Source organism: Pavona decussata, unplaced genomic scaffold, assembly GCF_977016875.1.
Source record: "Pavona decussata unplaced genomic scaffold, jaPavDecu1.1 SCAFFOLD_84, whole genome shotgun sequence".
NCBI classification, from domain to species: domain Eukaryota; kingdom Metazoa; phylum Cnidaria; class Anthozoa; order Scleractinia; family Agariciidae; genus Pavona; species Pavona decussata.
This window is the reverse complement of record NW_028145502.1, coordinates 15,310-37,500: the sequence shown is the minus strand read 5'-3', so window position 1 is coordinate 37,500 and position 22,191 is coordinate 15,310. Positions and strand designations below refer to the sequence as shown.

The 22,191-nt window shown below is 37.7% G+C and overlaps 1 protein-coding gene and 4 long non-coding RNA genes across 10 annotated transcripts in view; 3 read left to right on the top strand and 2 right to left on the bottom strand.

Annotated features, from left to right (window-relative positions):
• LOC146475238 (uncharacterized) overlaps positions 1-983 on the bottom strand; it is a 2,219-nt gene extending 1,236 nt beyond the window's left edge. Inside the window, exons 1-2 of the long non-coding RNA XR_014865848.1 lie at positions 845-983; positions 192-230 (exon numbers count right to left, since the gene is read on the bottom strand). This is a non-coding gene — a long non-coding RNA (uncharacterized LOC146475238). The remainder of the gene's footprint in view (positions 1-191; positions 231-844) is intronic.
• LOC146475234 (uncharacterized) lies at positions 982-21,019 on the bottom strand. 6 transcript variants are annotated; one of them, XM_085115619.1, is made up of 9 exons: positions 20,738-21,019; positions 18,561-18,611; positions 9,482-9,609; positions 8,459-8,533; positions 6,926-6,991; positions 5,457-5,513; positions 5,098-5,216; positions 2,447-2,681; positions 982-1,688 (listed from the first exon to the last, which is right to left on the bottom strand). In XM_085115619.1, the coding sequence occupies exons 7-9, from the start codon at positions 5,170-5,172 to the stop codon at positions 1,456-1,458; spliced, it is 543 nt and encodes a 180-aa protein (XP_084971745.1). In that variant the 5' UTR covers positions 5,173-5,216; positions 5,457-5,513; positions 6,926-6,991; positions 8,459-8,533; positions 9,482-9,609; positions 18,561-18,611; positions 20,738-21,019; the 3' UTR covers positions 982-1,455. The 6 variants fall into 6 exon arrangements, with proteins under 6 accessions (XP_084971745.1, XP_084971746.1, XP_084971743.1 ...); XM_085115620.1 differs by lacking the exon at positions 18,561-18,611; XM_085115617.1 differs by lacking the exons at positions 18,561-18,611; positions 20,738-21,019 and adding an exon at positions 13,347-13,649.
• On the top strand, positions 5,098-5,594 carry LOC146475237 (uncharacterized). The gene is made up of 2 exons (XR_014865850.1): positions 5,098-5,218; positions 5,453-5,594. It is a non-coding gene; the product is annotated as an uncharacterized LOC146475237 (long non-coding RNA).
• LOC146475236 (uncharacterized) lies at positions 8,541-9,573 on the top strand. The gene is made up of 3 exons (XR_014865851.1): positions 8,541-8,902; positions 9,038-9,202; positions 9,468-9,573. It is a non-coding gene; the product is annotated as an uncharacterized LOC146475236 (long non-coding RNA).
• Positions 14,931-17,864, top strand: LOC146475235 (uncharacterized). The gene is made up of 2 exons (XR_014865852.1): positions 14,931-15,023; positions 15,054-17,864. It is a non-coding gene; the product is annotated as an uncharacterized LOC146475235 (long non-coding RNA).
• Positions 21,020-22,191: the final 1,172 nt, after the last annotated feature.

The following is a 22,191-nucleotide window of genomic DNA, read 5'->3' as shown; positions in this document are numbered from 1 at the left end:
GGGACTTTGACAACTGACCGCTTAATAGAGGGTGACCGCTTAATACGGTGCTGCTTGGCTCGGCCTCGTTTTTTGGGCCAACTTCTCAGTGTTTGCAAATGGGGTGAAACACTTTTCTTCGTGTCGATATATTACTTTAAAAACTGCTCTAGGGCTGGAGGTGTTGCTTCTGATGTTGACTTTTCACTCACTTGAACGATTTGGAACAGAAGAAAGAAGAAGGAAAATCACTGTCACGAAGAAAATAAGAACTCAAATGAATAGTCATTTTTAATAAGATAAAGCACTACTAGGTTATTACTGGCAAATTAAGAGTATATAGACTACAAGGAGTTCCTTTTATTTTTTAGGGATATTTTAGCGAGAAGAGCAGGCGATTGTTGCATGCGCGTTGACTTCATCTTCTCTCACTGACTTTGACGCACTTAACGTAAGTGTCAACGGAATCTTACACGGAGTGAAAACTGGGGATTCTATCCATGTTTAATTGGAATAAGTATTTTTTCAGGGAGCAGAAAAATCGGTAGAAAACCTCTCGAAAAAAGGACGAAGGGAAAAAACAAACCAGATCTATATATCAACTAATGAGGGTGCGTTCGATTGACCCTATTCCGGAATAGGAATACATACAATGACTACTAGAAATTTCGATCACCCCCATTCCGAAATGCGGTCAATCGAACGCAACCTAAGACAGCGAGTCCAACAATCGATTACAGGCCACTTGGCTGCGAGGAGAGTGCTCTCACCGCTGGCCAATCTATACCATCCTGCTCAACTATAAACCCTTTAAAACAAGAGGGGCTGCATGGAATGTAGTTAAGCTTTACATCGACCAAATTACCTCTGTGGCGATCCATCTGTACTGACATCAACATCAACTACAGGAACGCTGTTTTCTTTCAAGCAAATTCTATTTTCATCTTTTCTGTCTTGCATCGCCAATAGATCCAAGCTGGTAGACCTTATCCACCTCTTACGTCCGTGGGAACTTGCTCTTTCTGGCTGGTACTGGAATTAATCTCTGAAATATTTTTGCATTATCCGGGAAAATGCCCCAGTTTTCGCTCTCAAATTCATCCAATAGAAACTCCTTTGTAACTGAACACCATTTGTCATATTGATGACCTGTTCCAGTATCACGTCGGTTTGCTCTATCCCCTGTGGGACCTATCCATTGTTCTTTGCTTGCACGCCTTGCACAACCTGCGCGGATTGTTGGCTCAAAATCATCGGAACCAGGGAAGTTTGGTGGTTGTGGCAAAACACGGGAAATTCGCCTAGGGTTCCCAGAGTGGTTTGCTACACCAAGATCTTTTACTCCTGAGGTGGCTAGTTGGGACGACAAAAGAAGTGACATTTTTCGAGGGTTCTCCGTATAGTCATTTGGTTGTTCAAAGTCATCATCAACGCTAGGGGAGGAGGTTGCCTGTGCTTTTTTCACCTGAGATCCTATTATAAATTGCGACCTTCTGGAAAGAGCCCGTTTGACCTTAAAGGAGTCTCTCTGACATTTCTCCGGGGCAGTAGTTTTGAAGTAGTTTGACTGGCACAGATCCTGCTCCTTTTGCTGTGAGTAGCTCTAATATGGCCGGTAAAAGAGGCATCATCGCTCAGGGTCAAGGCTAGGTCGTCATCATTCCACAACTCATCAACACTAAAGCAAGGCAGCTCATCATCAAAGCAATCTAATGAAATAAAACAAAGCGTAGAACTGATTGTTTTGAACAAGCAATGGATTATGTCGTCATAACTAATCGACGATTAGGATAAACCTGCTTACAATATGGCACAGCCTGCATTGACGGAAGTGAGTGGGATGATGATGATGATGATGATGATGATGATGATGATGATGATGATGATGATGATAATGATGATGAACATCATGCCGATGATAATGATGATGATGGTGATGATGATTCTGGACAACGAAGATATTAGGAATTATGGTTTTTGTTAATAATAATGACTACGTGCGTTTCAAATAAAGTTTTCTTTTTTTCTGGGGATGTTCATTTCAGTGGCGAGACGGTTATATACTTTAAATTGTCTTAACCCTTTAAACTCTACTATCAGCTTGCAACATTTCACACTGTTCTCCATACATTTCCTATGGTACCGATGAGGAGAATTTGTTTAAAAATTAAGACCTTTTTCACTTGTTGATCATTATCTTTTTTCTCACTACCTTTATGTCTGATTGAACGGTGTTACTTTAAGGAGAAAATAAATGTCGGTCACTCTTAGGCACAATGACTAAAAGTACAGTTAAATAACAAACAAAACAAACATGAGCACCACTTGTAATCACATTCGTAAATCCCTATTTTATGAAAGTAAGTGGATGCCACCAGCGTTTTTATCAGTGCCAAGCTGTTGCAGTTTGTATCCTACTTAAAGCCTTAGGTAATGGTTAAAATGTACGAAAATACCACAGATGTACCATCATCGTTCGTTAAATCTTCTGCCAGTTCGTGTTGTTCTTCCACTCGTCTTTTGTGCCCGTAAATTTCTTCCCAGCTTCCTCCAGGATTGCTTTTTGTCACAGACTCATCAATCTCTTTCTTCACTTGACATCCATCGGCCTGATGATTGTAAGGAGTCTTTCGGGTATAACCAAATCTTTCATCTAGAGTTAGATCCACAAAATCGGTATTCCGAGCTTCCGGGGTTAACATCTTAAAAGAAAAATGTGCTTCAGTGATTACAGTATATATATTGAAAACAAACAAACAAACAAAAAAACAGCAACAAAATTTATTTGGTTGTGGTTGGAATTGTCATTTCCTTCCCTCCTCCCCCGAGATTCTTCGGCAGCTTCTGTCTCTATTCGATTTTGCTTTAGTACCATATTTAACAATTATTCCACGAGCGAGAGTTGGATATGTGATGATAGATAGCCAACGAGGCGCGTAGGGCCGAGTTGGCTATAATCATTTCATATCCAACAAGCGTGAGTGGATTAATTGTTTTATTAAAACAACGAAGAAATATTGCTCGATCTTGCTAATTTTGCTTTACAAGAACAACCAGAAGACAATTTAATGGTCGCTATCTATAGGGTATGGCCACTAAGCCAATCGAATGCCTGGAATTGAGTTGTACAAGATTTCAAAAAAATATGTAATATTGCCTAACTACACCCCTCCTTTCCTCCCGTTTCTTCAACCTTTTATTTTCCCAACCTGCATAGTAAGAAAAGGCAAAAGGCCTTCAACACCTATGGTTCCGCATCTATTCAATTCAAATATTACAGGAACTTGGTAAATAGAGAAAGAAAAGTGGGATGGAATAAAAAAACGGAGACTTAGTTAATCAGATAAAAGTTGAAGGGTTCTGTGATCTCCCCCAACTAGAGCAAGCCAACACCATCAATAAAGCTTTCCTGGAGCCATTTGAAGATTACAGATTACCATCCTCCCTTCCCCGCCTTCCCTTACAGGAATCTCCTGACATCCCACATAGAACGGAGAGTCGAGTAGCAAAAGTACTGGCCAAGCTCTGCCCTAGCAAAGCGTCTGGACCTGACCAAACACCGAACTGGCTCCTGAAGAAATATTCTGACTTCGTGGCTTTCCCTGTTATGGAAATCCTTAATGCCTCCTTTTACGAACAACGTTTACCATCTATGTGGAAAACAGCTGATGTCACTCCCCTGCCAAAGAAGAAACGAGTGAAGCTTTTAGAGAAGGACTTGCGCCCAATCTCACTAACTCCGGCTGTCTCTGAAATGGCAGAGGGCTTCATCGTGGACGATTACGCCAAGCCTGCAGTCTTGAAGGTGCTTGATCACAGCCAGTATGGAGCGATACCCAACTCCTTCACCACTATGGCACTGATTAGTATGCTCCATCATTGGTCGCTTGGAACAGACGGGAACGGCTCAACCGTTAGGACCTTGTTATTTGACTATCGTAAGGCTTTTGACCTTATTGATCATAGTATTGTCATCACAAAATTATCCCAATTAGATATCCCGCGTACTGTTGTCAACTGGGTTTCAGATTTTCTATCTGATCGGTCCCAGAGAATCAAACTAAAGGAGGGTTGTTTTTCTGAGTGGGGTTCTGTCCCATCCGGAGTACCACAGGGAACCAAGTTAGGCCCCTGGCTGTTCGTTTTAATGATTAATGATTTAGATATTAGTTCACCACACCTTTGGAAATTTGTAGACCACACCACTGCGTCAGAGTTCGTTCTGAAGGGTGGTGCCAGCAATGCCCAGTGTATAGCTGACCGGGTCAGCCAGTGGTCTCATGATAACAGAGCCCACCTTAACGCTGATAAATGCAAAGAACTGAGAATCTCCTTCGCCAAGGAACTAACTGATTTTGACCCAGTGATTGTCGGTGGAAAGGAGCTGGAGGTGGTGGACAGCGTCAAGTTGCTAGGTGTAACAATAAGTAGTTCCCTCTCATGGAACCTCCATATAGATGAGGTGATAAAAAAGGCTAAGCAAGCGTCTGTATTTTCTGGTTAGGGTTCCGCCTTATGACCTTGTGCTTTTCTATACTGCATGTATCAGGTCAATAACTGATTACGCTATACCGGCCTTCTACCATGCCCTTCCCCAGTATCTTAAAAATGAACTAGTGCGTTTACAGAAACGGGCTATATCAATCATAGTACCAGGGGCCAATTACAACACTGGGATGGACGTTTTGGGGATCTTACCTTTGGGCGACCACCATGATCAGCTTTATATCACCCTTTTTAACAGCATCCTTTCGGACCCAAATCATAAGATTAGAAACCTGTTGCCTCCAACTTGCAGCTGCAACAGTTACAACTTAAGAAAACAGCGCATTTTTCATGTGCCCAATTTGAAAACTAATCGGGCAAGGAAGTCCTTCATATACGCTATGGCTGCGACAGTCTAACTAAATACAAACAAATCTTTTAGAACATTTAAATTTTTGTAAATTTTAATATTTTTGATGTATTTTCAAATATTTATAAATTTCAATCTTTTTATCTATTGATTATTATATAATTGTTTTATTATTATATTTCAATTGTAAAATCTACATAATTCAGCCGTGAGGCTGTGAAGTGGTTAAATAAACTATCTATCTATCTCTAAGAGAGGAGTACCTTCAAGCGTTTAGCAGCAGGCGTTCCAGGTATCGCTTGAGTCCTATGGTGAAGGTTCCTTAGAAAGGAATCCATATGATTCTGATCTTCTGCTTCTGCATTCTTTCTGGCTGTTGGATCTGTAAGACATCGAGGGCAAAAATACTTAAACATTAACGCCGTGTCCTCTTACTGGCATTTTATCCCTCAAATCGTTTAGCAGAGCGAAGCTTCAGTATTGACGTAATGGTAGGAGGAAGCACAGATTAAAAGAAGATAATGGGGTGTTACTTGGACCTATTATTGAGACATCTGGGAAGGTAGAAGTTCCGTGAAAATAAAGTGGTTAGCCGTTAGCCGTTAAAGTGGTTATCAGTTACCTTTACTTGGCGTAGACTGTAAAGGCGTAAACGCGTTGCTTCTTTAGTCTGTTCAATCTAAGGGGAAATCGATGGTAAGTTAATCAAAGGTAACAGTGTTCATTATAATAGAGTCGTTTCCAATACAGTGGCGTAAAACTGGAACCATAGTAATTGCTCAGGTCAAGCCGAACTGACATAATTCATAATTCGAAGCAAATCGCGTAACCGGCGCCAAGCCTCGGTAAACGCTCGCAAGAAAGGCACGATTGGTTTGGGCTTTGTCCGCACCGGTTGAGAAAGTGGCCAGAACTTTGCCAACCAATCACAGAACGCAGTAAAGTAAAACTAAAGCAAACGCAAATTCCTTCCGACATTCAATCGAAAGTCGCTCTACTGCCTACTGGCATTAAGTTTAATATCAAGTATTGAGATGCCAAAGTTCAACTAATTCAAACGTAATCAAATATACAGTAGAAAAAAAAAATGGTCCTGATCTTACCGCTGGTTTCTTCCTCTTGGCCTTTGAAATAACACCTTGCTTGCAGCAGTCATGGCCACATTTGCGTTATATTAAGGAAGTTGAATTCATGACGAAATAAGGATTGGAATTCAATTATGTTCATTACACAAACCATTTACAATTGAAAACCTTTGTCAATTTTTGCTAGAATGGTTTGACCTTCAATTCATCTCAGAAGTATTTAAGGACATAAAATTGTATACCACTATGGCACCAAGCAGGCTAGTTACTTTGTATCCAGGCATGTTCCTTTTTTATCTGCTGTTTCTTTGTGTTCATTTGTACAATTCTGTTGTCTTCAAAGGATATATTTCTTCACTGAAACAGCGGTGACTACAAGGAACTCTTGGCACATCGGATTTCCTTGTAGCCTGTTTTTTCTAGTGTGTATAAACAGCAACGACAGTTAATAAGCTCTGACACAGTCACAGCAAGATTTATATATTATTATACTACTATACTACTTTACTACTACCAATCATGTACAAACAAAGGATGATTGATTGATTGATTGATTGATTGATTGATGGATGGATGGAATAAGAACCACGCCATGGCATTGTCCGGAATTGACAAGGGTATTGCAGGGCAACGAGGCAACGATCGGTAAAAAGGACATTCCTCCTCAATTGGATTTTACCAGCTCTAAGTTAAGACATATCTTTATGGTGTTAATAGGAATAATACTGTGCAAGGTGTATGGATAACAACATTAAAAAAATAAACAATTGGGATAATAGGAATATGTTGAATAATCATGACTGCAGATCTTTCATGCGAGCCGAAAATGTAGTGTTAATGACTATGAGGACATAATAGTCAGTAGACGGTGTTGGGTTGCTGAACCTACTGTGTGGAGTCGTGCAACATTTTGAGGCCTAAATTTGCTTCATAGTTAAAGCATTTGCAAGCTTAATCATTCAACTTCTTTTGGAGAAATCCTTATCTGGATCTGTAGTAGATGTACCTGTATTTGAACTGGACACAACTCTTCTCAAGTTTGTAGAGTACTTAATCGTGGTTCTCTCTTTATCTTAAAAAAAAAAAAAATAAATAAATAAACCAAGTCTGAGATATAAATGTGTAGGAAAGAAACCAAAACAATAACAACAACAAAAAAAATTACATAGCAAAGTGAGCTAAGCAGATTCTACATTTGTGAAAACAGGCGTTTATACATGCTACACAGTACAGAAAAGGCCTTAAAGAGCTACTATGACGAAATTCGCGTCTTTCTAATTTACGCCATTTCAAAACATAAACAAGTAGTCTGTACGAGAAGAAGAACCCTGTTTACTATTTTCAAATATCTCTTTTTGTTCCAGAGATATTCAAGTTTTTAAAATATGCAAATTAGCCAACTGATGACGTCATAAACTCAATCGAATTTTGATCAAATATTATGAAAAAAGATATCTCAGCTAATTTGTATCAGAAATTTGCTTGATTCTTTGCAGTGACATTGTTCTAGGTGCTTTCCACAATATAAGCTTATCAGTTTTGTTACCATGGCAACATACTGGGTCCTCCCTGATACTTAAGGCTTTACTGGCCACCTTTGGCATTCTATTTTGATATTTGCCAATGGTGCCTCATCTGCATGATCCAGCCAGCGTATAAATATGTTAGGTCGAGTTTGTGGCCTTGTTAAATGTTTTCAAGCTGAAAATCACTAAAATATTGAAATCAGGTTGGAGGGGACTGGAAAAAAGTGAGTTGCCATGGAAACCGAATTTATTAGAGCTGTAGGTGTATTGCCTTTAGAACTATTAGCCTGCATGGTTTCAATGGTCTGTGTTGTAAATTGACTGAGATAGCGCTATTTATATACTGATGTTATATTGAGTTGAGAATATGACGTCATCAGTCCCCTCATTTACATATTTTACACATTTTACAAATGTCGAATTTTTCTAAATCACTAACTATGAACTGGGAGACCACATGTGATATACCATTTAAAAGGTATTTTCTAGGGTGTGCTATAAATCACACCAACAGAGATGGAGGAGGCCACATATTAGAGTGAGAAAAGTCCAAAACGAAAGAAGAAAAACATTGAAAAATTTCCTATTTGTTGTACATACTGGGTATCTCCCCAAACTATAGCTTAATGTACAGCTCTCAGTGCATTGCTTGTTGTAAGATATCAACTGGACATTAACGTACAAAGGAAAAAAAATCCAAAAGTTTGAGGGGTGGTAAATCAAGTCTCATATAGGAGGGGGGCATGATTTTATGCCTTCAATTTATAGATCTTTCAAAGATCTTTTGGTGGTGCAAATTTCACACAAATTGACCAAATACTGAGCTCATAATTGTGTCTTGTGCCATATGGCACTCTTGGGTGGGAAAGGGTTAAATACCGGAACGAAGGTTGCCGATAAATTTGAAATATTTGTCAACACTATACGAAGGCGTCCAGTTTTCTATAATCTCCAAACAATGCCAGTATTCGTCTTGTGCAGTGAGCGTCAGAGTATCTATAAAATGAACATACTAAATATACTCACGATGAGGTATGACTGGCCTCCAGTGTAGTAAGGTGAACAGGTAGTACTCATGTCCAAACCAACTGCCAAAGAAAAAACAAATGAGTCCCGTTCGTCTTAGACATCCTTACTTCAAAATAAATGACTGTACTGTTAGTAAGCGCAGAAGCTGAGACACCACTTTTTTGATGTTCTTTCAGTACATCTTTCATTGTCGAAATAATCCCTTCTTCTCTAAACCATTCACAATATACCATAATGTACCATAAGTCATTAAACAAGGTGTACACAGTAGAAGAGAATACAGCCAAACTTTATTCCTTTGGATAGCAAAAGTGTGCAAAACGAAGGCCTATTTATGTTAATGAGTACACATTTAATTATCTCAGGCTTTTTAGGGTAGTACTTCAGAGGCAAAAAGGCAGCTTATACATTTTTTTTTTCAAGATACAGTGTAGCTTCTCGGTGGGAAATTTTGTAAAATATCCTCCTATAAAAAAAAAAGGGTTTGCAAAGCAAGATATTATATTTTCCAGCATGTTTTGGTGTTTGATTCATTAGTTTAACCCTTTCACTTCCATATATAGCAATTGATTGCTTAAGTTTGTCTGTTTCAACCAATTTGTTCCACAAAAATTGTTAGAAAAGATCAGTTTGTTTCACTCACCAACATGCTTGATCTACAATAGTTGACCACCCCTAAATGTTTGACATTTTTGTTTTGTTTCATACATTTGTTCAAGACAGTTCATGTAATCCTATTAAATGAAAGGTGCAAAATAATTAGCTATATTTTAGGGGGTGCAAGTATGTGTGAAAATGTGGTATTTTCTGAACTATTTTATTTTTGGCATTTCAAGCCTGTTTAAGTCTTAGCCAGATTTCCTTTCCAGAATTTAATCTGAATAATTTTTCAACTGTGCTCAACAAGACTTTTCAAATGGTATATCATTAGAGGACACTGAATTTCTATTTATGAGTTTGGAAAAAAAGGGTAAAAAAATTGAGGAAGGAAAGCGTTAAGGACTTACTGTTTGGTTCATTCTTTTTATCCACTTTTGCTTTTGCTTCAGCTCTTTTCCTGCAAACTGTTTCCTTGTTTTGCTGTGTTTAGAGGTTTTGCACCATCTTCTTGAACCTTCTCAGATTCAAATGTATCCTGAAAGAAACAAAATAACATAAAAATGCATGAAGGATCAATGTTTTTCCAATATGCCTACCCTGCAACAGCAGGTACCACTTTTGTTACGCAAGTGAAGTTCACACATACATTGTATAATACTAGATATGCTTCAAAAGATAACTTTTATACAGCATGTTTCAAGACTAATGTTGGAAAAACAATGTTCTCAGCTCAAGTAGTTGACCGCAGGAAAAAACTACCACAAGATACCAAAGATCTCAGACTTTCTACTTTCCCAAGAAAAGTTAAACAGTATTTACTATCGAAGCAAATTTAACCTTTTAGCCAGTCAAATTCTTCTAATCTTTTTTATTTCAACAATAAGTATGTGTAGTTTGTTTGTCATGCCTGTGTGTATATTTTCATTATTTATGAATGATTTACCCCAATACTTTAGGACAAACCACTGCCCAGGAGTAATGCTGGGAAACCAGTCTCTAAATTGCCTAATGCATGCAGATGATTTGTTAGTAATAAGCCCCTCTCCACAGGGATTGCAGCAATCAATTAATGTTATTAAAAAACATGCAGAGGAATGGAACCTCAAAGTCAATACCAAAAAAATCAAATATCATCATATTTAGTGGAAACGGCCAAAACAAAAATAAGGAAAGTTTCAAATATGGAAACGAGCCATTACACATCATTGATGAACAAACATATTTAGGGGATAGAAAATGACTTCATCTGGTTTAATACACCTATGCACAAGACATTCTCTGTAAAAAAGCTTACAAAGTTCTATCAAATATAAAATTGTCGTTCTCTAATTCTGATACGACCAATTATTAAGAACAAACTTTTTGATGCTCGATCTTGTAAAATCTATACTACTATATGGATGGGAAATTTGGGGAAATGTTTTATTATTATAAATTATATAATAAGACTCAACATTTTGACGAAAACACTGTTAAACAAGTGCATATTAAGTCCTGCAAACAAACAACAAGGACACCATGGTACACAGAGAACAATAGCCCACAGTGCAGAACTTGGATGGTAGACTCTAGAAAAAAATTTACACACAAAGAAGTTAAAAATGATTTCCAGCTAGAAGACGATCTCAAGACCATTAGAAACCCAGCGCACAGAATAAGTATTACGAAATTGCAACTAGTGGTTCATTCATTGTATTTACAAACTGAGAAATTTGAAAATAAAGGGGCATCAATCTCAGTAGAAGACAGAACATGCTTAATCTGCAAAATAAATTCCATAGAGAACAAACTGCATTTCTTGATGTATTGCCAAGAGTATGATAACATTAGACATGAACTCCATTCTCTCATTTAAAAATTTAAATGATCCTTTTTTGCCAACTTGCCCACTATGATTCACGAATTCTCTACACTGAATGCATTCGGGATGGGAGTGGCTGGGTTACTTCAGGGAAAGTTTACTACATCAGAGCAAAATTGTAATATTCTCGTAAGAGACTTTTCGATTCGAGTAAGTTGGTCTGTTCCAGTTAACTAGTTTTGAATTTTACTGTTAAAATGTATTTCATATTGTTAGTGCTATTTGAAAAACGAGGAGTTTCGTATAATTTATGCACATTAGGCGTTGAAATGGTATAAATGTAAGTAAATTAAATACATGTATGTTCCTGTTTGTAGGTAAATTGTTTTGTTGCACTACGAGCTGCTACATTATAATATTTAAAGCTTTGAAATTTGCATACAGATGGCTTAAATATAATGATCGGTCTTATTTAGAAAAATTAGGGAGTCTATAAAGTTTAAATCCACTGTCAAAATTTAAGGTCCATTCCATTCTATATTTATGGTAAGGTCATCAGGGATGATTTGCAGTCCAATTTAGGGATCATTTCCCTTCTGAGGATCATTTGTGGTCCAATTTGGGGATCATTTCTGGTCGAGTGATCATTTGCGGGCCTGTACAGTTATCCTAGTTAACAATCAAGTCCTTTATGTGCTGATCAACTCGAAACTTCAACTCCCCCCGTCACCCCCGGGCAATTTTACCCCGGGCATTTGAACTTTTGAAGATTGGATCGTTCAAATCCCGCCCCCTCGGGCCAAAATGGTGTTCAAATGCCCTACCTTTTCGTCGGATTTGTCCGTCAAACGCCCTTCGTAAAGAACAATCGTTGTCGGCTCCTGTCATGACTTACTACAAAAACCACAACTTTAATTGAAACTAATGATTGGAAATTAAATTTATTAAGTCGGACAATGTCAATCAGCAAGTGTCAGCTGTTCTAACTCCGAAACACGGCAAAGGTTGTTAAAATGAGAGTTAGTCGGCTACGTAGACTGTTCGAGTGGCAGGGTATTCTGCAGTTTAAGCTAAAGCGGAGATATTTCATTCAACGTTTTTTTTTCTTTAACTGTTCACTGCTGTTTTATGGCTATTTCTAAAAACCTCTGCAGACACAAATGCGGTAGAAAGGCGCAGCTTGACTCATAATTTGCATAAAAAACTACATCGTTTAAAGGACTAGAAATACATATTAATTAGTTAGCGGGCTACGTAGAATGTTGTTCGAGTGGCAGGATATTCTGCAATTTAAGCCAAAGCGGTTTTTCATTCAACAGTGTTTATTTCTTTCACTATTCACTGCAGGATAAATCAGCCACTTGGCTCATTGTATAAAAAATCTACATCGTTTATATAAGAAAAACTTTTGAATGCAGAAGTCCACACAACACAGGAATTAAACTTGCTGGTAATTTTGACGGATCTCTGTTGTGAAAGACCTCGTGTCAGGCTTCACTTGAACGTGAAAATACAAAACTATAAGCTTTTATACAATCTATAAAAATAATTAATATTTAAGCACTCTCACTTTTGACCTTTTTCTTTGTAAGCTTTTTTTGTAATGCTGTATCTCTTACTTTAAACTCTTCTATCTCGTCCAGACACGCGTTTATAGCTGTTAGCGACTTCGGCGCCCCCCCCCCCCCCAAAAAAAAAGCGATTTGAAACCTGACACTTCTGGTTCAATTTTCCCCACCCCACCCAGGCAAGGTCAAATTCCCTTCCCCCAGGAAGGCCTTACCCATCAAATTCCCCACTCCCGGGCACAGAAAATAGTCAAATGCTCGGGAGGGGGGGGGGGGGGGGGGTGTTGAAGTTTCGATTTGATCGGCGCATTACTAGACGAGGGCCTAACACTGGATTAGCGGGATGCGGGATAAGCCTTTTTTCGCTGCCGGGATGCGGGATGAAAGAAAATTTGAAGGCGGGATGCAAGATGCCAGGTTAGGAATGGGCGGGAAGTGGGAAGTTTGTCATTCTCATGGCAGGAGGCGGAAAATTATTGATTTTTCCGGGTGAGAAATCGGGATAGATGATGACAATGCACTTGAATATTTCACGAATCCGTGAAGAAAAACTAGTTTGGTTGCTTATTATTCCGTTTTTTCTATCCTGTCTGAAATCAGTTCTACAGCTGAGATCTTCATCAATCCCATGAGTACTCATTTAATGTTCACGCACAATAGAAATGACAATATACAGTACCGCTCGAAACTATTGAACCCTTAGCACGCGGTAAAACCTCGTCTTTGCCGATCGTGATTGCCGCGAATTCACCGCGGTGGGACGAAAACGGCGACCGCGGCAAATACGAAAGCATCCGAAAGCCGCGGTGAATTAGACGCGGCAATGCCTCGGTAAATAGTGACTTATTACTATTGTCGGGGTATTGTTTAACATTTATATACACAAGAAATGTGAGGACTCACCGAATCGGAAGCCATCGGTCGACTGTTGTGACCAGTGTGATTCGAATTCCCTAGTCTTGTGTGACTGTCATTTTATCCCAAAATACTCAATGTCTCTGAGGAATTCCGATGAACGAGTGCAGGTCATCGTATCAACATTTTTTCTGGTTGACGAATACACCAGTAGCGTCAAAAGGAAGAAAGAAAATCGAGCAATTAAGTTTGAAGAACCAGCCGCCATATTTGTTCGTTTTCAGGTAGGTTGCTCATGTATGGGGACATGATGTACCTACCGGTTTTCAAAGTACTGCCGCTGACCGCATCAACAATCTTCGTAAGAGTAAGTCAATGGACAATCGATCTTAAAGGATCTTAAAGTGCTTGCAAAGCAATTATGCTAGTATGGCCATTTCCAAAGAGAAAATTTTCTTTTTCTGTAATCTTATACGGGCATTGTGGGCCAAATAGAAGCGAAGAAGAAACAATTTTTCTCCGCGAATGTATGCATGAAATTAGTTATCACCTTCGCAGATGTTACTTGTCACGCGAAAATGTGACTGAGATCGACCTAATGTTGCAAGCAATGTTAAAGAGATGACTGTGAGCCCAAAACACAGAAACAGCCTTGGCAGGCCCCCAGAACGTGTCAATACGCTGAGCATAAAGGGAAGTTTAAAAACTTGAAGAAGGAATTGTAATCAAGTTCAAAACTTCGAAGGAGATTTACACTTTGTTGGTGAAATAGCCAAGTGGGTTCCCGTAAGTACCATATATACTACTTTTGAAGCACACAATTATTCAGACTTGAAAGTGTAACACTGTAGAAGTTGGATCGACAAAGTACAGTCCTTACGTTACATACGCACATAGTTATTTACCTTGTTTTTTTTTGTGTAACTTGGTTAAGCAATCTGTACAACATGCAGAAAAAAACATAGGGAGAACCTGGAGAAGGCGACTGACTGCAAAGTTTTTCAGAAGAGCAGCCTCTTATTTGTGAAAGTTGCAATAGGTACTATATATGTGTGCTGAAAGGTTGGTCATATATACAAGAATGTAATATACTGGTGTCTCATGTTACTTATTAAAGTAGAAATATTTGTTTCTGCATTGTCATTTATGAAGGAAAAAATTGTTTACCAGGAATGCCAGGTAGGAAGCCAAGTTAACTATCTTCAACGCCATATAAGGAAGTACCAACAACTACAAAGACACTCGATGGAACTTACGTGGATTGGAGTGTGGGAGGTGATGGTAATGCCTAAATGTACTGTATTCTTTTATCAGAGAACACACTTTTACCATAGTGGTTAATTTACTTTACCTCTCTTATTCCAGGAAATACCCCCTCCCTGCTTTGTCCCTCTAACAAGCGCCCTACTTTAACTTTATTCAAATTATTATTTCAAACGCTTTTGTTTCATTAAGCGACCCTCTTCCAGGACATAGATCCTTAGTATTTACGCATTCAGTTATTTAATATAGGAATGGTATACCTGAATGTATAAATATTGAGGGTCTGTGTCCTGAAACCCAAGGTATTTTCATTTCTGTGGGCCGTTATCAGTGCCTCTAGATCCGAAGAAGGCTCCACTCCATACTGAGAGGTAACAGCTTTGTATAAATATTCAGCTCCGCTTTCTGGTGCAATCATATTACATACCAGACGACAATCCTCACTGGCGTTTTCAACACACTGTGACTTGGCTTCTGGGCACTTTCCCACAGAACATCTCACTGAAATGCAAGAGGACTGTGCAGTGCATTTGACTGCTCATCCACAAGTTGTATTGAAAATATAAAAATAATTTATTAGATTTTTGAAGGTTCTTAAAGTAAGTCAGAATTTTGAGAAAGTTGAGTTTTTGTTGTGCCACTAATAGCCCAGCTTTTGCAAATGGCATTGACAATGTCCTGTTCAAGTGACTGTTATTTTAGTAATTTGACATATTCTGGTTTGATTTTGCCATTTGTTTTAAGAATATTAAGAGGTTGCTATCACTGATGTAATTCTTATGTTCCTACGCTAAATATACGCTAGGCAGCAAGCATCCGAAAGAAAGCTAATTTTGGCTTCATGAAAGGCCCTTGTAAATTTGAGGGTTTCGGGTATCAATGACATTCGCCTCAAAATCTTGACCATTATCCAGAATAAAAACCAAAGAATTGTGTTTTCTTTTATTGCATATCAACCTTGTTTTGTGGAGAAATTATGAAGGAAATCAAAAGTTTGATCCAGATTACGTGGCCAATTCTTAGTTAGACAGCCTCTTAACAAACATTCTTTGCAAGGACCTTCAGTGAAAATACTCGCATGTCTTAGTAGTTTTACCATTATATTCTATTGTTTAAAGAAATATTTCTGTTTGTTTACTGTCAAGATTGTCAGAAATAAATGCTAAAATAATTAGAAATACATGCAAGAAAAACGTGTCAGTAGTTTATGCTAACCAACAGTGTTGTGAGACTTAATTTTGTTTGACTATTTTAGGTAAGAATAAATTTTTTTTATTGAGCAAAATGGGACAAAATTAGAAAATAAAACTCCAAGGGAAATAATGAACATGGACCAAAAAACTGAGTTCAAATAGACTGCTCTGAAGTTAGCGGTATTGAGTTAAAAATGGTGTGTCACTGCAAAAAAAAAATCTTGTAAAACAGCAAACCAGCCATTAGTTTTGTCAGCAAAATCACAAGAATATTGCTTGTTTGGAGAATAAACAGTCCTTTTATTACACTGCTTATTTTTTTGTTCATTTAAGAATGTTAAGCAAGCAAAAAGTTTCACTTCAACAGGAAAAATCCAATATTTCATGCCAGATTGGAGAATGATTTCACTTCAAGATTTGGCTGGAATTTGCTATAAATAATGGTAATTGAACTGAGTGGAGTGCAATTTGGTCTGAAATCATACGATTGATTAGAAATCACAATTTAAGACCAAAATTGACCCTACAAAGGAGGCGTTAACTTGAAGGAGACATTTATTCAACTGATCTTGGATATGAAGACAGGGCATTAACACTTGCAATGTTCGGATTAGTTATGTGTTTGATGTTGTGATTTGTTTGTACTCTTCTGTATTGTACTAACGCCGATTTTCATGTCAGCAAGGAGGATTCTATTTTGAATTGGCAGTTCAACCTACCACAGTGACATGTTTCAATATTGTTCTGTTGTATGTTTCTAGTGAGTTTTCAAATTAGCATTCTAAATTTATTGCTTGATCTCCTCGTCATTAAGTCAGCTTTGTACACTGCCACTCTGCATATACTATAAGTACTTCAGTACTGTACATTATCACAATTAGTGTCAGTAGTGGTAAGTATTGCATTGTTAGTGTTACATAAAGCTAATAAAAAAATTAAATAAAATAAAACAAGCATTCTAGTTTCTTTTTGGTCTCCTCACAACTTTTTCTTTGTAAACAAATTTAAATTATTTTATTGTGTCTTGTTTGTAATTTCTTAGAGGTTGTTGTTCATTGTGGTAGATACAATAACAAAAAGTGTATTAGCATTTTCTCACGGTATAGTCTGATGCATAGATCACAATAATTCTCCACCGTAAGTTTTCGAAAATTTAAGGTGGCTCTGAACTCTTTTGAATAATTTTTTGCAATCTTGCCAAAAAAATTTTATCTGCAGTTCTGTATTAAAAGTGGGATCATTGAGCTTGTTTTAGTGTCATAAGCAAATGAGGTGTATTTTAACAATTTACTCTGTTATTTATGGTAAAGTATGTGTTGAAAAAGTGACTTTAACTTGTTGACAAATGTTTAGGCATATTTTTTATGCCATAACTGTTTTAGTCAAAGTATGAGTGCTGTAATTATTTTATTTATACATTAATGCAAATAGGATGTCTTGTGTATTAAATGTTTCTAAAACATGCACATTTGATGATAATTTATGTGACAATGAACACAGTAATATAAATTTAATTGATTATTACTCAATTTAATGAGCAACTGACTTTTGCATTTACCATACAATGGTCATAAATTAAGACATATTATTTCTGGGCTTAGGTTGTCAGCACTTTATTATAATAACCTGGATTCCTTTTGTCTACCAGTTTGGAGATCAGAATAGTAAAGTAACAATTTTTACCTTTTAAATGTCTTGGGCAAATGCGAAGGCTAATCACTACTAGTTGTAGAACACATAATTATGCAGTTTCAGAAAAAAATTCCTACCCGCTTCTTGGAAGGTCATTGAATTTTCTAGGCAGACAGTGGTCTAAAAAAGGAAAAATTTTAGAAGCAAGTATGGATATAAACTACAATTTAATTGGAGAGGGGGTGCAAAAGCAAAAAAAAACCTTCCTTGGGAAAAGTAAGGATATTGTTTTTGGAACTGCACAGTAAGAGTTGGATGACAGCAATGTTATTACTTAAAAGAGAATCACAGTTTTTGTTCTGTGAGACACGTTTTGACAGATTTCTGTCATTATCACTTTGTAACTAACATCTAGATCCAAACAACTGTCATGGGCAGAAATATATCTTAACGAATAAATGCTATCGAACTGCTAATTTATGACCGTTTGATTATTGGATGAGTTTTCTTTAGTCCTTAGTATGATCACCTGAACTGAGCAAAGTGCAACAATGGTTACTAAGGACTGACGAGATCAAAATTCTTGAATGTTATTAGCTACCATCAGCAATGATTAGGGAACAAGGATTACCAAAAGGACGTAAAAGCAGCAATTTTGTAGCAATTTTGTTCTCTTCATTGGGATTGGAACAATTACAGAATAGTGCAATTACAGAATAGTGCTTACAAGTAATGTACAGCAGATGTCATCACCTGTACTGACAGAATAATTTTTTTGTATCATGTATCTCACATCCAGAAGATTTTTAAAAAACAAAAAACTTGAATTGTGTATATTTAATGCAGGTTCTTCACGCCATCCATATAAATCTGTCATCATAATTTATTTATATGTACAAAACTTCCACCTTCACTATTAATTACTCTCAAAATTGAACAGATAGGACAATCACTTGTAGATTTACAGACTGACCTTGACTTCAATAAGTCCTTTTCATACAACTGTTCATTGTTACAAGAACACTGAAGCAAGTTCAAGTTTGCTTGAGAGCATGACAGCTGCAAGGGAGCACATGAAAAACTCACACTACACAGAAGTGATGTCTTCATCAACACCGAATCACTTTTCACTATTATTTTTCGACACCTCACTCTCCTTTCTTACTGGACTTACCGCAGGTGAGGATTTCTTCCATGTTAGTAACTCAGGCTTACCATTTGTACTCTGAAAGAAGACAAGTTAACTAATATCTACATAAAAGAACTAATTTATATCAAGAAACCAATCTATTAAAATAACTTCTAATAATGTTCAGTATTTACTTTAGGCACTTGGCTTGACTGACATCAAAGCCATAATTAGATGATTCTTTTATTGCTGGCAATTTAAAAAGGAATATAGTGGATGCATGTGTTTTTTATTTTATTTTATTAAAAGGCTTAAATGGTGGCATTTTTCTAATACAGTCAACTCTCTCATAGTGAGCACTTCTCGTAAGCGGCCACCTCCTGTTAGCAACCACTTCATAAACAACTGTTTTGTTTCTCAGTTAAATACTGTTTCAAGAGCTCTCTCGTAAGCTTCCACCACTCAAATTTCTTAAGGGACCGCGACCACTTTTTAGGCCATAAATTACACATATTCTTTTGTTTTCTGTTTCCGCTAAGCCGCCACCCAACATAATCATGTATGATTGTTTTTAAATCATTACCCAGAAGGGACAAAAGTTCAATTATTAACAACACTTCCCTGGACTGCTGACAGATAACAACAGTTTATAAACAGAGGAGATGTCTATAAATACTAGAACTTATGGGTAAACAGGAATTGTTACAGTGATCTGTTCCAAAATGTTCTACAAATGTTTATCAGAAAATATGCAAAAATAAAATTAATTAGTTCCTATTTCCCTAATTTTAGCTTCTAAGGTGATATTTTTATGTAATAAATTAATCAAGCTAGTATTAGGTTTATTTTTTTATCTTTCCCATAAGTGACCACTGTAAGCAACCACTTTGTTGTGCCCCAAAGCTAAGGTTGTCGCTTACGATAGAGTTGACTGTATGTCAACTGGCTCTGAAATAAAATGCCTTTTAAAACACTGCCTGAGTAAGCGCTGGATACTATTTAAGTCTGTGATGCTAGCACCAAACACTGGAAGTGGATAATTGATATCAGGGAGTACAAGAGCTTTAAACAGATTTTCTATTTCTACTTGTGTATTGAGTATAACCCCCTTTCCTAGTTTATGTTATAACATATAAGCAGTTACAAGCCTCGCACAACTTTTGTTGTACATGGGATGTGAATTTTCAAACACTGTAGATCCTAATTTATCATGTTGTTCCATGTCATGTATTGCAGGTTATTCTATGGTAGTCCTTAATTCCTCTTGTTGCATTACACAACATTTAAATGGTCAGACTTTAGAACTTTTATTCACAGACTCAAACAATTAAAACCACTTGATGCAGCATAATAAACAGCAACAAAGGGAAGTGCTGCACAGTAGCTGTTATTTAAATGGTTGCACTTAAGGATTTTATCAACAACCTCTAAACTCTTAAGTTAGAATCACTTAACAATACTATCCAATGAACAGTGCCACAGGAACGTTTTGCTCAGTAGCTGTGATTTTAATGGGCCCACTTTACAATTTCCACAGATTCTAGAACCACCTTGTACAGATTGGCAAATAATAGTATGGTAAACTAATGCTTGCTCGCACTTTAGAATTTCATCCTCAGGCTCTGCAAAAATTAAGACCATTTCGTACAACAGAGCAGCCTGCAGTGTAGTGAGGGATTAATGAATTGCCACACTATACAAATTCTGGGCATAACTATGCTTGGTTGTTTTATGTTGGGAATGAACAACAGATGTATTTATTGTTGGGCAGGTACATTTTTCAGGTCACATTCCCCGGCCAGGCCAATGTTGTACTTGCATGTAAGCAAGAGTGTAAGCATCCCCTAAAAATTATCTCAAAATATTAGCTTTTTGGTATGGGGTTTGGGCTAGGAAACTCTGTTTAGCTTGGTTGTATACAATTATCACAGTGAGCTGTATTTGTGACCTGTGACATGTAAAAGAAACGTTTGATATTAGTTATATTGAATGTAAACTTAAGTTGGCCTATCATGAATTGCCTATCACAATCTGATTTGACAAAGAGTGGATAACTGTATCCAGCGAATAAGTCGCTAAACCAGTGGATACAATGTATTGGTTAGAGTCCATTTTATCTGCTGGATAGCGATTTATCCACTGGATAGAGTTATCCGCTCTTTGAACAACCGGGTCCAGAAGTTCAAGTAAAAGGTGGAGTTAAGATTTGAATGGTGACTTACTCATTTGGAAGTGTAAAGAAACGGTGAAACTTGGCTTAGTTATCCTTGTGGGTGCCTAGTTTCCTCCAGGGATGAAAGGAAGAGGGAATCTGGAAAAGAATAATTTGGCAGGACCATTGTGTCGTTTTTGGCGGGAAGGTTTGGTTATGTTAATGAAGATCCGTAGCGGTTCGATGTCGTATTTATGTGACTTTAGTTATTGCTGATTTTTTTAACCGCCTGGTGATTGAAGGGCATCATTAAGTCCGGATATCCGCAAGTCACTGGCACCTTTCAAAGAAACGAAACGTGTCTTCCATCCTTCCATCGTTGAAAGAGCTTTTAAGCGTTAATGTCACTGTTCCGGTTAAGATTCATGCTACGTGTAACTCTACTCAAACATAGAATTAACTAAAGTAAAGACAACAAACATATTGGCGTAAATAAGGGGGGGAACACCGCTCAGCGATTGCGTGACAGGCGACTTCTATTAAATTGCGTGACCATTTTAAGGCCTCACTTCCCTGGCACTTCCAGCTGCACCTAGGCCAACAACAACAAAACACAACAACGCGCTGCAACAGCAGCACAGCTAGGCCAGCAGCGCCACTCCGAGAAGAGTATTGGCAGGTCCCAAAACTAGAGTAACTGAAAAGACCTATCGTGCCTCACCTATCTCACCAGCGCTGCTGGGTCGGACTGGAATATTGGCAGGTCAATACAATTAAAACACGGCAAAAAATACTAGAGAACTTAGCTTGGGGAAGTCGCTACGCAGACTTAACCGAAACGCAACCAACGATTGGTGACCCCAGTTTATTGATAACATGGCCTCCAAAGGGAGGGAGGGAGGGAAAAAATTTTACACAGCTTAACAGCGAGCAAACAATTGCCTAAGAAATGTGAGTTAAAACCTTTTACACAGCGTTTTATACCTAGACAGTGTTCCATGCCTGAGCCAATTGCCAGGCTTGTACCATTTACATGCTAGACCTTACATCATAATAATAGAGCCATGAATGGGGTATACAGAAGATTTAACCAGTTAGAAAGGCCGAAATAACTAGTATCCAGACAGAATTGCAACATACTAAGATAGAATTATAGATAAATGCCTAGACAATAAATACAATGGTACCTTACAGTACCAAGTACCGAGTTTTAAGTAAAATACCAGCAATGCCCCACAGGGCAAAAGGCGTCACGTGCCATTAACTGTGTTTTACCATTTTGTTGTAAAACTCTCTTAATGTCACTGTTCCGGTTAAGATTCATGCTACGTGTAACTCTACTCAAACATAGAATTAACTAAAGTAAAGACAACAAACATATTGGCGTAAATAAGGGGGGGAACACCGCTCAGCGATTGCGTGACAGGCGACTTCTATTAAATTGCGTGACCATTTTAAGGCCTCACTTCCCTGGCACTTCCAGCTGCACCTAGGCCAACAACAACAAAACACAACAACGCGCTG